Source organism: Vipera ursinii (genome assembly GCF_947247035.1).
Source record: "Vipera ursinii genome assembly, chromosome: 1".
Lineage (NCBI taxonomy): Eukaryota > Metazoa > Chordata > Lepidosauria > Squamata > Viperidae > Vipera > Vipera ursinii.
This window is the reverse complement of record NC_139512.1, coordinates 166915140-166930943: the sequence shown is the minus strand read 5'-3', so window position 1 is coordinate 166930943 and position 15804 is coordinate 166915140. Positions and strand designations below refer to the sequence as shown.

The 15804-nt window shown below is 38.9% G+C and overlaps 1 protein-coding gene across 1 annotated transcript; it reads right to left on the bottom strand.

The window, feature by feature from the left end:
• Positions 1-229: 229 nt before the first annotated feature.
• On the bottom strand, positions 230-12209 carry ZC3H15 (zinc finger CCCH-type containing 15). The gene is made up of 10 exons (XM_083349694.1): positions 11988-12209; positions 6755-6856; positions 6479-6590; positions 6236-6388; positions 5369-5460; positions 4180-4362; positions 3288-3434; positions 3062-3163; positions 2688-2814; positions 230-1981 (listed from the first exon to the last, which is right to left on the bottom strand). The coding sequence occupies exons 1-10, from the start codon at positions 12066-12068 to the stop codon at positions 1788-1790; spliced, it is 1293 nt and encodes a 430-aa protein (XP_083205820.1). The 5' UTR covers positions 12069-12209; the 3' UTR covers positions 230-1787.
• Positions 12210-15804: the final 3595 nt, after the last annotated feature.

Below are 15804 nucleotides of genomic sequence, written 5' to 3'. Positions count from 1 at the left end.
AAAATATAAATATAAAATATATTTGCCGTAGGACCATCTCACAGTACCAAACAGACCAAACTGCTTGGTCAGTAAATTCCTTTACTAGACATACAAACTATTTCACTAAAGTTTAAACTGTGTTTAATTTTGTGTTTATATTTCATTAGTTTGTTTGATGTAGCAAAAATGAACAACTCTGGGAAAGTAAATAGAGCTGTCACAATTCATTCTCTGTAAATAACATTAATAGGCTTATTGGATGTTTACTTTTTTTGTGAAGATTCTTCCAAACTTTTTTAAAAGGAGAAATATTAAGACGTCCAATTACATTAATATTCCATTCCCTTTGCAAACAGTTATGTCATGTTAAAAACACACACATAAAAAAATAAACGTAAGCTTAAGTCCATAAGTCTCTTCAGAGTTGGGAAATTAAGGCAAAAAAACCCCAAGAGGAATAATCTAAAAAAGGACTGACAAAGAAAATGGATTTGCATTTATGTATAATTTATACATTCAGTATAAAAATAATGGCAATCTTGAAGAGCCATTTTACTATACATTATATCAGCTTTGTTTCCTTCCTTAATCCAATTGGAAGCCAGTAGAATACCAGGAAGATTTGATTTACTAATCTACAACCTTCTATGTTACATTCAAATATCAACTTACATGAAAAAGATAGTACACACTTCTCTGGATATAGGGGAAGGAGTTGCCTTTTACCAGCTAGATCAAGCAATGAAATTATTTTTAATTCCCAGTGGTCATAATCCTCTTTGCAAATAATAAGTTTTTGGATTTGTACATAGGTTGATTTCAAGCTAGACACAAACGACACTTGAAATGAATACAAAAGCCTGATTTCTAAGACATATCAAAGTTCTTACATCATTGCTTTGCAATCAAATGTTAGGATAGCTTCTTAATGTCAAAACAAAATGCAAAGCAAATATTTAATATTAATCCACGGGGCTCATACATTTTATCTAAATACCATTGTAATACAGTAACTCATTTTTCAATTATGTGCAACTTGTTTTTACTTTACTTTTAGATAATAAAAGAATGCTAGTGTCCCCCACTAAGACAGGTGATTCAAAGCAGAAATCTAAGCTATCACAAAATTTACAGTAGATATTGATACAATAAAGTTGTGGATTTTTGGTTTTGTTTTTGGATCAACAAAAGGAAGGAATATGCATTTGCATTCAGAATCACTACCTCGAGATTACGGCATAAACTGCATCCATCTGCAAAACTGCTTTTGTTCAAATCTACTGTTGCCTGCAAAACATGCATGTATACTGGGATCAATATTTTCAACCAGATAGCCTTTATTTTACACTTTTGTCAGTCAGTTATGTTTAATATGGAAAACAGAGCCCCATACTAGTGTCACTTTATGAGTCTCCACCATGAGCAATGTCTGCTTTCAATTTCAGCATAGAGAACAGCCATTTCAATCCGTTATCGTTATACAATATATCTTAAATCATTCAAACACACTTAACATAGATGCAGTTGTGCTTTGATCTCCTCAAGGACCTGATAGAAACATTCAACTTTATATTCTGTGGAAAATTAGTCTTCTATTTTTGATTTCATTACAATATCCCTGCATATTAAAGGAATCTTTTCAGTGTATCACATGAAGTTTATTATGAAACTGGTTAAGACTGAATCAGAAAAATTGGTGAAATATTTCTGCTTTAACGTTCTTTCCAGAATCACACGAGGAACCAAGAATACTCCATTTGAGGATTTTAGATAAACCAGTTGAAAACAATGTTTGATTTGCTTGTTCATTCTTCTAAATCAAGTGTGTTTAGTTCTTCTTCTAGTTCTTCCAAGTCCTCGCCAGTAAATAGATTTTCATCAACAGGTACAGCATCAATTACACCATTTTCTGAGTTGCCTTCCATGTCACTGTCAGAATCTAAATCACTTTGCTCTCCATTTTCAAGTCCACCCCCTGAAGCTTCACTTAACTTCTTGTCTGAAAAATAAAACATTTCTTATTATCATTTGTGTATGTGTGTGTGTGTGTGTCTTTCAGTCCCTCTTAACCTCTGGCTACTGGCTAAATTTTGGCAATGGTGTTTCCCTTGTTTGCTTCCTAGGCTGAGTGTGTGTGACTGTCCCAAAGTCGCCAAACTGGCTTTCTGTGTCAGCTGGGATTCAAACTCAAGGTCTCACACTTTCTAAGCCAGCGGCTTGATCACTACACAAAGTTCTACATTTATGCATCAATCATATTTAATATCATTAAACGTGACGGATGTACCTGAAAAATACATCAAAGCTGAGGGACTAGAAAGTAAAGCTGAGGGACTAGAAAGTAAAACTGTCAACGCATTATACTTAGAAATAAACTTTTCAGAAATCAGGAATCTACTACTTTACCTCCTAGACAAATTTATGTATTGCAAAAGATGCAAAAAGTTCCTTATGGGCAGGCAGATTTAGGACTTTAGCTTTATTTTCAAGAGGAGGTTTTGACTCTCACTTGGAAACAATTTTATCATGTTTTTGCACTTATTTTTATGTTATTCGGGATAAGTTAAGAAACTCAATTATCAAAACAAATCACACATGCAGCAGGAATCATAGTTTGGGATTGACTATTAAATATAGGATAATACTCAGAATCTAAAAAAATTACCCCAATCCTCCCCATTAAAAGTAGTTCTTAAATGCCTTACCATCCTTCTCAGTGGAAGCGTATGTGCTAAATCGTTCCAGACTCGCTACAGTAATTCCAGTCTCATCCACTGCTTTTGGAACATAAAGATTCAAGTCGATATCGTTTACACCGACAAGTTCATCAACCTGAAGTGGAAGAAACGTGGGTTTCCCATAATTAGGCTTTCTAATTTTGTTTATAACAAAAAAAATATTTTAAAATTAATTACCTCTGTATTTAATGTCTATGTTCAATTTCTTGTGCACTGGACTACAACCTTAAAGCAAGTACTGATGGAGGATTTAGCATGTGCATTTAACTATAGGATTTTTTAATTGTGAAGGGCATTTTTTTCTCAGTATCACATACTCATTGCTCTTGCAGCTGCTTTACCTCATCTTCTCCTGTCCCTTGAATATAATGGGTATCATCTGCTTCTTCATCATCTGCATCAACAAGTTCTGGACGGAACTCAAACACTTCACGCCCGCTGATCTAGCCAGGGAGAAAAGGACCAACACCGAGCAGAAATGTAAATATTACAGACAGACGGATTTCAGGTCAACTTGCGTTAATAAAACTATGGCTAAATTTTGCTGTATAAAAGAGCAGAACATACCACCAATGCTTTGCCAGCTTTAAAGTCCGCTTTCCTTCTTTCCATATCTTGCTCAGCCTTACTAATTTTTTCTTGTCTTTTTCTTTTCTTCCACGCAAGAAAAGACTCTAAAGTAATTTTAGTAACATTTGGTCCTAAGGCAGAACGCTGCAAGATTAAAAAAAAATAATCACTTTGCGGGATCTTAAAAGACTTCTCCCCCCCCCTTTTCGCATTCTCTAGTACATTAAAATCTAAATCTTATCATAAATCTTTTCAGCAAGATTGTGAGTATATATGGTTTACACCAGGGGTCTTCAAACTCGGCCCTTTTATGACTCATGGACTTCAACTCCCAGAATTCCTCAGCCAGGCATGCTGGCTGAGGAATTCTGGGAGTTGAAGTCCATGAATCATAAAAGGGCCGAGTTTGAAGACCCCTGGTTTAGACCCTTTGAATTTCGAGCTTCTTTGGAACCAAAGGCAGGACTTCACATTTTTAAATTGAAGGTTCCAGAGCCTACAAGCAGTTGGAAATATAAATTAAAATTAACGTCAAAAAATCTTCCACCTATATTAATTTTATATTATTACTATCCAATGACATACAAGACAAATTCATTATCATAAAGAAATTCAGTTAAGATAAATGGGTGCCCCCTGGAGGCAAGTACTAGTATTTATTTGCATGATGTCTAATGTTGCAGAAATTAAAAAAGCTTTAATTTTTAAAGTAAACTAATGGAATGCTGCAGCTGTATAAATCTTTCTCAATAATTAAAAATTATAATTGCAATTTAATATTATCTCTAAATTTAACATTCTCAGCTTTACTCAATTAATGGGATCCTCTCATTGCCCAAATAACTGCATTCCTTCCCCCACTCTATTTCAGGGTAAGTGGCTACATTACCTCTTTTTCTATTAGATCTTCTAAAGAAATCTCTTCTTCTTTTTCTTCTTTCTTTTTGTCCTTTTTGAGCACAAAACCAGGAGGAAGTGCATGGCGGTACATGCAGTTGTCACCTCCGCCGGGACAGACCCAAAACCAGCCGTATTTATTGTTTTCAATAGCGTCGAGGAAATACTTGCACACCTGCATTAAACATTTAGCATCAAACTCTGTTTTCTATTTTATACCCACAAGAGAATGCTTCTTATTCCTGGGGACAAAATGCAAACACATGAATTCACCCGGAGTGATATAAAAGCAGGTTGAGAAGGTAACATGGCAATGTTTGCTTTATTTGCACAGAATAGTGTCCACGTTCATTTTCCCCTGAGATGTAATTCTCTTAGTTAAAATGCTCTTAGTTATTTTTTTATTTGACACCAATCCCTTCAGATGATATGACTACATTTGTTATCTCATTCTCTATTCATATTAGTATAACCAGGGCTTTTTTTCTCATAGAACGCTCAGAACGGAGTTCCGGCACCTTTTTTGGATGGAACCTTGTAGGGTAGGCAAGGCGGGTTGAGTGACATGTGTGAGTTCCGGCACCTTTTTCTTTTACAAAAAAAGCACTGAGTATAACCATAGTTACTTAGTAACTATATAATCCTGAATATATCTGAAGTAGCTTTTTAATTTATGATTGGGAAAAGGTAGTTTATACAGTACCTATATTTCCAAAATTATTCCTTTATACTGACATATGTAAGTATCATTCCTTGAAACAGGATTTGTTTTCTCTATATAAATCTCAGCCCACCTTCATGCCTTTCATGTCTAAAATAGAAGTAGTAAAAACAAAGTTGGAATTACATCCAGAAAACATTAATCTATGGCAAAATAATTATATGCCTGAGATAGTTCTAATCCTATGGATTCCTTATTTCCCTCCATTGTATTATGTTAATATGCCATTACTGAGGTTAATTTGTCCAGGCTAAAACAAACTACACTTTTGAATCATGGAAGTTTTGACAAGTTTCAGCTATTATTACACTAGCCTTCCATAGCACACAGTGAGTATTTCAGTTCATTTTACCAGTGGCTTTCTCTCCTACACAAAGAGAATACACAATGAAATAATATGTAAAATCTACATAAAGGAATTCTAGTACAGATTCTTTAATTAAGAACCAAAAATACATACGATTTGTGTTTTAGGTTTTTTCTTTTCAGCCTCCCCATGCTTCTTGTTCACTACCTCCTCCAGCTTTTTTTCATCCCAGTTATCCATTGTATCTAGACAGAACAGCAAAATGTTTCATGAAAAGAAATGCTTTATGAAAGCACCTTCATCACCATTAACAATCTCTCCACTACATGCCAGGACAAACAGAAATATGTCATCTATAAGTTTATGAATATTCAGGATGTAAGGAGTTATATAAAGCAACAAAAGGGAATGCTAAGTCCTATGTATGAATTAGTTCATACAAAACAGCATAGCAAATGTTTGATATGAATCCTTTAGCAAGCGTTCATACTGGTTTTTAGACATAACATGATTTAGCATTATGTTAATGAACTATACACTCAGTTAATATCACCCAATCCCTTTCTTAGTTGGCTGATAAGACTTGAAATTTTTCTTTCTGACAAACTGCTAATCTGCACTATGCATGAAACTGAACCAGACACAATATTTGTCTAGATTTAGTCATAGCACTGAACTGTGGCTGAATTAAAAAAAAAATCAGTGTTTTTGATCTCCTTAAAAGCAAATCTAAATAGTAAACAAAAAGCATCATCCCATGCTTAAATAAGATGCACTTATAACACTACTACACTGTTTGTGTTATTGTGAAGGCCTTTAACAACAGTACGATGAATTAATTCTTATTTTTGTTATTGTCCTGAAATCAGGTAGCAAAGAAATATCTTGTTAAAATGGCAGAAAACAGATCTCACAGCTAATTACAAAGTTTCACCTAAGTGAGGGATACTTACACTAATAAACATTATTTATATTAACTTACAGAACTTAACTTAAACCTATCTTTCAGAAATAACCTACCTTTTTCAAGCTCCTCATCTCGGGCATCAATGTAGACACTCCTCTTTTCACACTTCCTCTCTAAAGACAAGTCATGAGAGAATTTGCACTTGTCTCCTTTTGTGCACTGCCCTTGCTTGAAAAAGGCACAGACTACCGATTTTGGATCCGCTCCTGTAAATTTTGCACAGTTTAGTATTTTTTTTTAGATTAAAGAAATAAACCTGAAATGCAAGACTAAAAAAAATGTAGAAAATAAATTACCTTTACTTATTTTTTGGGCTGCAACTACAGGTTTGAAAAGCTCATTCAGTTCTTGCAATTCTTTTTTCTTATCATCTTTCTTTCCTTTTTTGTCAGCATCTGCTTGAGCAGCCTAGTAGAGCATATCATTAATATACATAAGCTATAGCTATTAGTATTATATAATTATAATACTACCCATAGCCATTTGGCTATAACCATAGGTATTAAAAAAAAGCAATCAAATCACAATATATGTAAAGGGAAAAGAGGGAAGCCTAGTAAATATTTACTTACCTGCCGTGGGTTTTGTTGACCAAATTTAACTTGGTGGGTCACTGCCTTGATAAACTTCTGTTGTTTTGCTCCTTTCTTATTCTTTAAGCCGAACGTTTTATCCTAAATTTGAAATATTTGCACGAGCGTTAGCATTACATTTTACAAAATTCATGTAAAGCAATCCAGTTTTTGAAATTTATTCTTAGAATATAACTGTAACAATAAACATTTTTGCTTTATTAGAATACATTTACATTTAAGAATATGTCCACTTCAATAATAATTTTTTTTTAATGAGAAATGCCAATCAAAAGAAAACATGTAGACTTAGTTCTTCCTTATCCATTGGTCCAATTGCTTGCAATATGTATTCAGTTTTCTGTCCAGACACAATATCTGGTGGTTGTATCCATATAAATAAAATTGGTTTTTGTGTTTGGTCTTGGACCATAAATAAAATTTGTAGATTTTAAATTGGTTATTTAAATAAATGAAAGATTTTAACACAAAGCCCTGCAGATTCAGGATTATGATAAACATGCTTAGGTGACAGTAAAAGTGAAGTAAAATATTCTGCATACAAAGCTAAAAAGAAAATATATGAAATAGAACTCTGTGTATATACCCTAAAATTCTATCAACAGAAATATCAGGCTATTAAAGTAGATGGAGCATTATACAATTATTTATTTAAACATAATTAGGGTGGAAGCCTTCAAGCATTTTTATTTTCCCCTCATATAACATAATAGTTAGCCTTAAATATAGTTCAGAATACCTCTTTATTTTTTCTCTGCTACAGTGTTACAGTTAAGCCAGTTAACTGTAAGTTAAGCCAGTTAAATCTTGTAGGTTAATGTATTTTTCACTCCAAATGATTCAACAAATCTTGTAACTATTCTGAAAAAGGAAAGTTGTTTGTACCCACATTTCTGGTCAAGAGCTGTTTTTTGCTATTAATAACTATATTATAGTGGTTCTCTAATATGTATCCCCTATTCCCTACAGAGCCAAGCATAAACTGACAATATTAAACAAGCCACAAATAGTTTATCAACAAGATAAACTGGGTATTAACTTGAAGCCTTTGAACTATGGTGCTGGAGAAGACTCCTGCGAGTCCCTTGGACTGCAAGGCGATCAACCCCGACTGCTCTTTAGAAGGCCAGATCCTAAAGTTGATACTTTGGCCACCTAAGGAGAAGGAAGGACTCACTGGAGAAGAGCCTAATGCTGGGAAAGGTTGAGGGCAATAGAAGAAGGGGACGACAGAAAATGAGGTGGCTGGATGGAGTCACTGAAGCAGTAGGCGTGAGCTTAAAGGGACTCCAGAAAATGGTAGAGGACAGGAAGGCCTGGAGAAATGTTGTCCATGCGGTCGCGATGGGTCGGACACGACTTCACAACTAACAACAACATTAACTTTTACTTTTTCAAAATGATCGATTAGATACAGTGGTGGGATTCAAATACGTGAACAGCCGGTTCTCTGTGTGGATGCCACTTCCGTAAGTCCATTCTGGGCCTGGGCAACAAAAAAATAGCTACCGGTTCTGCTGAACTGGTGCGAACTGGCTGAATCCCACCACTAATTAGATAGGATATTACATAAGACATTCTTGTTAGTGTTGAGTGCAAATGATATGCAATTTTAAGATACCAGTCCTGTAATAAAGCAAAAAGAATATTCTTTAGTGGCTAAAAAGATGTCTCCAGTTCTTTCCAAAACTGTCTCTAATCCTTCTTTGACAACAACAATCAAGTTATCCATTTCTATTTTTAGTAAGACATTCAAACTTTTCAAAGCCTATTAGAAGAAAGTATGATAAAGCTCTCACTCTCTTATTTTTATTATTATATCCATAGCACTGTGTGGTCTAATTATTTCTTTATCTTTGCCTTATTTTGAGATTTAAACATTTTGCAAATATTTTGTATAATACGTTGTAAACAAATTATGAGAGAGAGAAGCAAAAATGATACCTTAGACTTTACTGGAGAACTATTAAACTTTGAATAAAAGGGACATTTTCTTTCTAGCAAATTAATCTGAAACTTTACATCAGTTTTAACAAATTAGTAGCGTGATCATTTGCCTTTCACGTCTAACACTGCCATCATCAAAGTAGGAAACTATTTTATCAGATATAAAGTGATTCAAAGCATTTTTGCAATACCTAAAGATCTGTATTAATGTGTGAGTTATCTCCAAAAAGCCTGACCATGCCGACTGATGTAAATCCTTACGCTGCTTAAGATTTTAAATATTACAGAATCAAACCACTTTCTTCCAATGTTTCATTCCTTTTCACTGTATTACTCTTCCTCTACTACTCCCTCTTAGAGATAATAGTCACATAATAGACTTTTCTTTCTTGAGTCTTTTAAAATTAGTCTTTCAAATCTTATTTTGCTAAAATATAGGATAATTGAAATAATCCTATATTCTTCCCATGCCTCCAGTTCTTTTCCTCAGTAATTTCAATGTCTCTATTTTAGATTTTAAATCCTTTGAAAAATGGACTTCTGAGATATTTTATTAGTTAAGTATCATTCGCTTACACAGCTCTATAGAGTAACTTAATACATCCACGCCCACAGAATAGCCTGTATTGATTAATACCTCCAAGTCTAAAAATATTACTGTATTCAATGTTCATTTTGGTAGACTATACTGGTCTGGTGGATATCCTTGGTTATTATTCCAGCAAACCTTAACAGAATTTGTTTTTGCTCAAAATCCAGTCCTATCAGTTTTATCCCAAGATTCAAGATAACATAGCAACTGAACTATTATACCACTGAAACTTTTTAGAGGCCTCATAGGTTATTCCCTCTCGTAACATCGTAAATTAGCAGCGTAAGTCATAAAATCATTCAAAATAATTTGGCTTCATACGATTATTATAAAAGGCTGGGCATTCAAAGATTTAGGCAAAGTTTCCCCGAAAGCTGCATTGCAGACCCCTTCAAGGCAAACTGCTCCAGCATGAGTTCTATAGGAGAAGACTGAGAAGAGTCTTCTTCCTTCACCAACTCACCCAAGTATTACTAGGCTGAGCTGGTCTTAGTGGAACTTTGCAGTGAGCAACAGAGCCATAAGGCCTGGAGCCCCTTAGGCACATACCAAATATCTTCCAGGAAATGTTGCTTCAGCCCATGCTATATCCTAGCTTTTTATAAAGCCAGTGCAAATTACTTCACAGAAATGAATTGCATTAACTCTGTCAAAGAATCCCGCGAACCCCCACAGTACAAATCTATTCATGGAAGGAAAACTGTTACTCCACATCATTAATATACTTTTACAGCCAACTCCAATGTGCATATTCTCTTGTATACAGGTACAAAACAGAACTTTAAGCTTGATACTTTAATTCAGGGGTGTCAAACTCAATTTCATTGAGGGCCGCATCAGCATTGCGGTTGCCCTCAAGGGGCCGGGTAGGTATGGCCAGGGTGGGCGTGGCCTACTGAGTGGGCGTGGCTAGAGTGCGTATGGCCTACTGGGTGGGCGTGGCCAGCACTACATCGTTCGCATCAAGGGTGCCTATGGGGTCCTGGGCAGGAGTGGGACAGATCTGTGGGTCTCTGGCAGAAGGAGGGTCTCTGGGCCGGGGCCAAGGCAGTGGGGGCCGTTCCCTCCCTGTTTCCAGGATGGCTTCGCGGGCCGCGTGAAACCATTTCGTGGGCCGGATCTGCCCCCCCCCCGGGGCCTTGTGTTTGACATGTCTGTTTTAATTGGTGATGTTTATTCCTTGAAATTACATCCATGTCTTTGTAGCAGCACTCCAGCTGCGCTCAGGACTCATGGCTTTGTTGCTATTAGCAGAGTTGAAGTTTTTAGCATCAGCACGTAAACATCTTTTAAAAAATTCTTTAATTTTTAACTTCTAGAAAAAGATTCCCTGAGGCTTGTGAACCACCACCACCGCCTTTCTTAAATCCTTGTAATTTCAGTCAGCCAATATGGAGAACTAGGGACACCTTGGCCTTCCCTCACCAAGTTCACTGGGTGACTGCGCACGAGGAGTCCTCCTCTCTCTCAGCTACCCTGACCACACAGGACTGTCATTATAAGAATCAAATTAGGAGAGATTCCCATACACGCCACCCTTTTTAGTACCTAAACACACCGAGCATGAGATATATGGGTAATAAATCCATAAATACTAGCCAGACAGAGAATGATTCTGAGAAAGCTACCTACAATTAGGAACATTTGAGTCCAAAATTAATTCCAGCATCAGTTACAAATGTCAACAGATGCCTTGCCTTCTTTACATGCCTTTTTTTCCCCCCCTCCCCATCATCCCTGGTCTTCAAACTTAAGACTGAGATAAGAAAACAAGGCCCCTAAAAGTCTCTGTAGTGACTAACATACAATCTGTTGCCATAATAATAATAATAATAATAATAATAATAATAATAATAATAATAAGGAAGAAGAAGAAGAAGAAGAAGAAGAAGAAGAAGAAGAAGAAGAAGAAGAAGAAAGGAAGGAAGAAGAAGAAGGAAGAAGAAGGAAGGAGAAGACGAAGAAGAAGAAGAAGAAGAAGAAGAAGAAGAAGAAGAAGAAGAAGAAGAAGGAAGACGAAGAAGAAGAAGAAGAGGAAGAAGAAGAAGAAGAAAGAAGGAAGAAGAAAGAAGAAGAAGAAGAAGACGAAGAAGACGAAGAAGGAAGAAGAAAGAAGGAAGAAGAAGAAGAAGAAGGAAGGAGAAGACGAAGACGAAGAAGAAGAAAGAAGATGAAGAAGAAGAAGAAAGAAGATGAAGAAGAAGAAGAAGAAGAAGAAGAAGAAGAAGAAGAAGAAGAAGAAGGAAGGAGAAGACGAAGAAAGAAGAAGAAGGAAGAAGAAGGAAGAAGAAGAAGAAGAAGTAGTAGTAGTAGTAGTTGGGAGGGACCTTGGAGGTCATCTAGTCCAACCCCCTGCTAAGGCAGGAAACCCTATATACCTTTTCTAAATAAACTGCTAACTTAAAAGTTACCTCCCTACAATTTTTGAATCTTAGTAACGGAACCCACAAAAGTCTTGACGGCTAGCCAAATCTCACTAGCTGACGGCCCGACAATAAAGACATTATAGACCCTAATTTCGGTTTCAACATATACCCTGTCCAGTTTTCTAAAACTCTTCCACATATCTAGGCAGGCCGGCCGGCAGGCCGGCAGGCAGGGAGAAACCGGCACCGACGCGTCTGAAGCCTCCCCCCCCCCCCGCGCTGAAGAGGACTCGGGCCCGAGACTCGCCTCAATGATCTTCTCCTTCTTCTTCTGATCCGCTTTTTTATTCCCCGCCGCCGCTGCCGCGGGCTGTTTCTTCGGGGGCATTTCGGGGCGGGGGGGGAAAGGGGGGAAAGAGAGGGGAAGAGGCCCTGAGGGGGGGGGAGAGAGCGAGAGAGAGAACAGCCGCTCGCTTCGGCTTAACGGCAAGCGAGAAGCGGTAGGGGCGACGTCGAGCGAAGCGACGGAACGAGCGGGAGGGAAGGAGCGCGGCCGGAAGAAGCGGCCCGGATTTGCGACAGGCCGTCAGTGAAGAAAGCGGCAGGAAAGGCAAGACGGAAGCGAGCCTGCGCAGACTCGTGGAAGCGGCGGCGGCGGCAGATCGCAACGCCCACAATGCATTTCGCGAGGTGGGTGGGGGGAAAGGGAGGGAGGGAGGGGCTGGAAGAATTCGCTCTTTGTGTATTACGTCACCGGGTTCTTCCGATTGCGAGATCGGGCGAGGAGGGGGGAAGAGGGGGGGGCGGGGTTAGGGCGAGATTGAAAGGGCGAGGCGTGCCGTCTTCACGCCTTCCTTTCAAGGCAGTCTCGATCAGGGGGTCTTCAAACTTGGCCTTTTTAATGACTTCTGGACTTCAACTCCCAGAATTCCTCAGCCAGGCACGCTGGCTGAGGAATTCTGGGAGTTGAAGTCCACAAGTCATAAAAGGGCCAAGTTTGAAGACCTCTGGTCTCGATGCTTACGACGTGTATAGCTGGGCCGGCAAAAAGGGATTTCCTCTTGCCTTTTGGATCATTATCGTCGTCGTCGTCGTCGTTATTATTATTATTATTACTATTATTCCTTGTTATTAATCATCACACAGTCATCCAGATGTTCAGACTGGGTTTGGCATTTTTGTCCCACCTATCGAGTTCTTACCTGGGATAGGCAGATGTGAATTAGTTTTGTTTTCTTTTATTATTAACTTCTCCAGTTATATGTTCGAATCCTAGCTAGGCTCAAATTTGCCTAGTTTTTCGAAAGTAGCAAGGTCATTAATTAATCCTTATTGGCGTGTCTACCGTACCGTCGTTTCCATTCGTATGTCGTTATGTATGTGGGAGACAGCCAACCAAATAGTATGCCTGTATTAACACCAGAAGCTTTTTCATGAATCTCCCCTGCAAGATCATATGATTCACAGAGAGACGGACACAAGAGCTGGGTAACGATGCGTTTATTCAGGAACAGAATGAATCTGGGGCAAAGGGGATACCTGGCGTCTATTTATACCTGCCCAGGTGAATCACAACCAATCGATTCAAACCTGGGCTTCCCGCCAGTGCAGGTGGCCAATGGATTTAAACCCTGGCTTCCCACCAGGGCTGACCATGCCTGGGGCTGTCAACTGCTTGAACCATCCAGGCTTTTCCCGCGTAAACGGTTATAGCCCGGAGCTCTCCAGCCTCCTGCTGTGCTGTTCATTGTGTATGCTGAGTGGCATACACTGCACCCCCTTTGTAAAGATCTCCATCGAGATTGCTGCACCCTAAAGTACAAGAGTACTGGTGAGCGTAGTATGTTTTGTTGTGTTAAAAGATAAACTCGACTGAGCTATGAACTGCATGATTTCACATCCTTCTGTGTTTCAGATACTTCTTGATTTTGGAATTCAGACAAGCTACTTAATGCCAGTGGGAGGATATTTTGGCTCCACAAATTTTGAGCTCTGCTCCTGACTCATTATTTGTTTCCCATTTTTTGCTTCATAAATCTGATGTAGGAACATATTTGTCTTTCTTCCAAAAACTACTGTAGCAACAAAGATTGTTTAAATGATACAAGAACCCAAATCCTGTGGGCTTCAGTAAATATAATGAGTATTAGGGCTTGGTTACTGTCTGTCTTCTGTAGTTTCTGTTCATGCTAAACAATCTTATCAGGTTCTGGGCCCCATTGATTAAGCAATGCCCAGCCTGATGGGATTGAGAAAATGGACTTTTCTGATGTCTGTCCACTGGAATGAGATTCCTCCAGAGACTTATATAATAAACCTTTATTGTCAAAGTACAACATGTGTACATTGAGATTAGCTGAGCCTTCCCCCCCCCCCCGTGCTCTATCCCCCCAACACACAGTGACAACAAACCCTCCATCCCACCACACTATGTTAACCAACTACACCACACACCGGCCTCCCAAGTCAATTCTGCATAAGATTATGTCCCATTTAAAAGCCTAACAGCCCACGGATAAAAGCTATTTTTCAGCCTGTTGCTATGGCTGGCTATATTCCTATATCTCCTACCGGATGGTAGGAGAGTAAAGAGATACCGTCCAGGGTGTGAGTCATCCCTGAGAATCTTTCTCACTCTTCCAAGGCAACGAGCCCTGGCGATGTCATCCAGTGGTGTCAGGGAACAGCCCACAATGTCTTGTGCTGTGCTCACTACCCTCTGTAATACTTTCCTGTCCGCGGCTGTCAGACCAGCATACCAAACCACAATACCATACGACAGGACGCTCTCTATAGTAGACCGGTAAAAGAGGGTCATTAGCTGTTGTTCTACCCTGTTCTTCCGCAAGACCCTAAGAAAGTGAAGCCTCTATTGGGCCTTTCTAGCCACCTGAGTTGTGTTAACTTTCCAGGTCAGATCTTCACAGAGGTAGACTCCCAGAAATTTAAAGGAGGAAACTCTCTCTACACAGTTCTCTCCGATGTGAAGTGGGGCAGGTTCCTCCTTTTTTCTCCGGAAGTCTAACACCATCTGTTTCGTCTTGCCGATGTTTAGGTGCAAGTTGTTGTTACTACACCATATGGATAGTTTTTGTACCTCCGCCCTATATGCTGTCTCATCCCCACCTGTAATAAGACCCACCACAGTTGTATCATCTGCGAACTTGATTATCACAGTGGATGGGTCAGATGATACACAATCATAAGTGTATAAAGAGTACAGGTAGGGGCTAAGCACACAGCCCTGTGGTGTGCCGGTGCAAATCTTCAGGGGGGTGGACAAAGCAGACCCGACCCTCACTGTTTCTAACCGATCCCTAAGAAAGTCTTGAATCCAATCGCAGATGGCGGGGGAGAATTTCAAGTCAGTCAGCTTCTTGATGAGAATGCTCGGCAAAATGGTGTTGAAAGCCAAGCTGTAGTCAACAAAAAGCATCCTGACGTAACTTCCAGGCTTCTCGAGATGACTTGCTACAGAGTGTAAAGCAGTAGCTATGGCATCGTCTGTCGACCTATTTCCCCTGTAGGCAAATTGATGTTTATCAAAGTCCAGTGGGAGGCATGTCCTAAGATGTTGGAGAACCAATCTTTCGAAGCATTTCATGACTACAGACGTTAATGCAATAGGTCTGTAGTCATTCAGGCACTCAACTGCAGTTTTCTTGGGGACTGGGACAATGGTAGCTGCTTTCAAGCACGATGGTACACATGCCGTTTGCAAGGAGATGTTAAAAATCCTTATCAGGACCCTGCAACTTAACTTTATTTAGCCCACTCCTTAAGACCTGGCTCTTCCCAGGCTTTGGGCTAGAATGGGAGGCTGATCCCCACTCCCCACCTTGTAGATTGTCTGTAAAGTATTGATGTTTTCATATAAATTGTTTTAATTGTTTTGTATGCTACCCAGAATTGTAATGGTGTTTAAATATCTGCTTATACGTTTAAATAAATACTCTCCTTTGAAGTAGGTAGGTAAAGGTAAAGGTTCCCCCGCACATGCATTCTAGTCGTTTCCGACTCTAGGGGCCGGTGCTCATCTCCGTTTCAAAGCCGAAGAGCCAGCGCTTGTCCGAGGACGTCTCCGTGGTCATGTGGCCGGCATGACTAGACGCCAAAGGCACACA

Bases quoted from the DNA above. Each gene is read 5' to 3' on its own strand.
- ZC3H15 (XM_083349694.1), bottom strand. From the start codon at position 12,068: ATGCCCCCGAAGAAACAGCCCGCGGCAGCGGCGGCGGGGAATAAAAAA. The intron at 6,591-6,754 runs GTAAGTAAATAT...ATGCTCTACTAG, and splicing joins GTCAACAAAACCCACGGCAG to GCTGCTCAAGCAGATGCTGA. The intron at 4,363-5,368 runs GTATGTATTTTT...TGTTTAATGCAG, and splicing joins AAAAACCTAAAACACAAATC to GTGTGCAAGTATTTCCTCGA.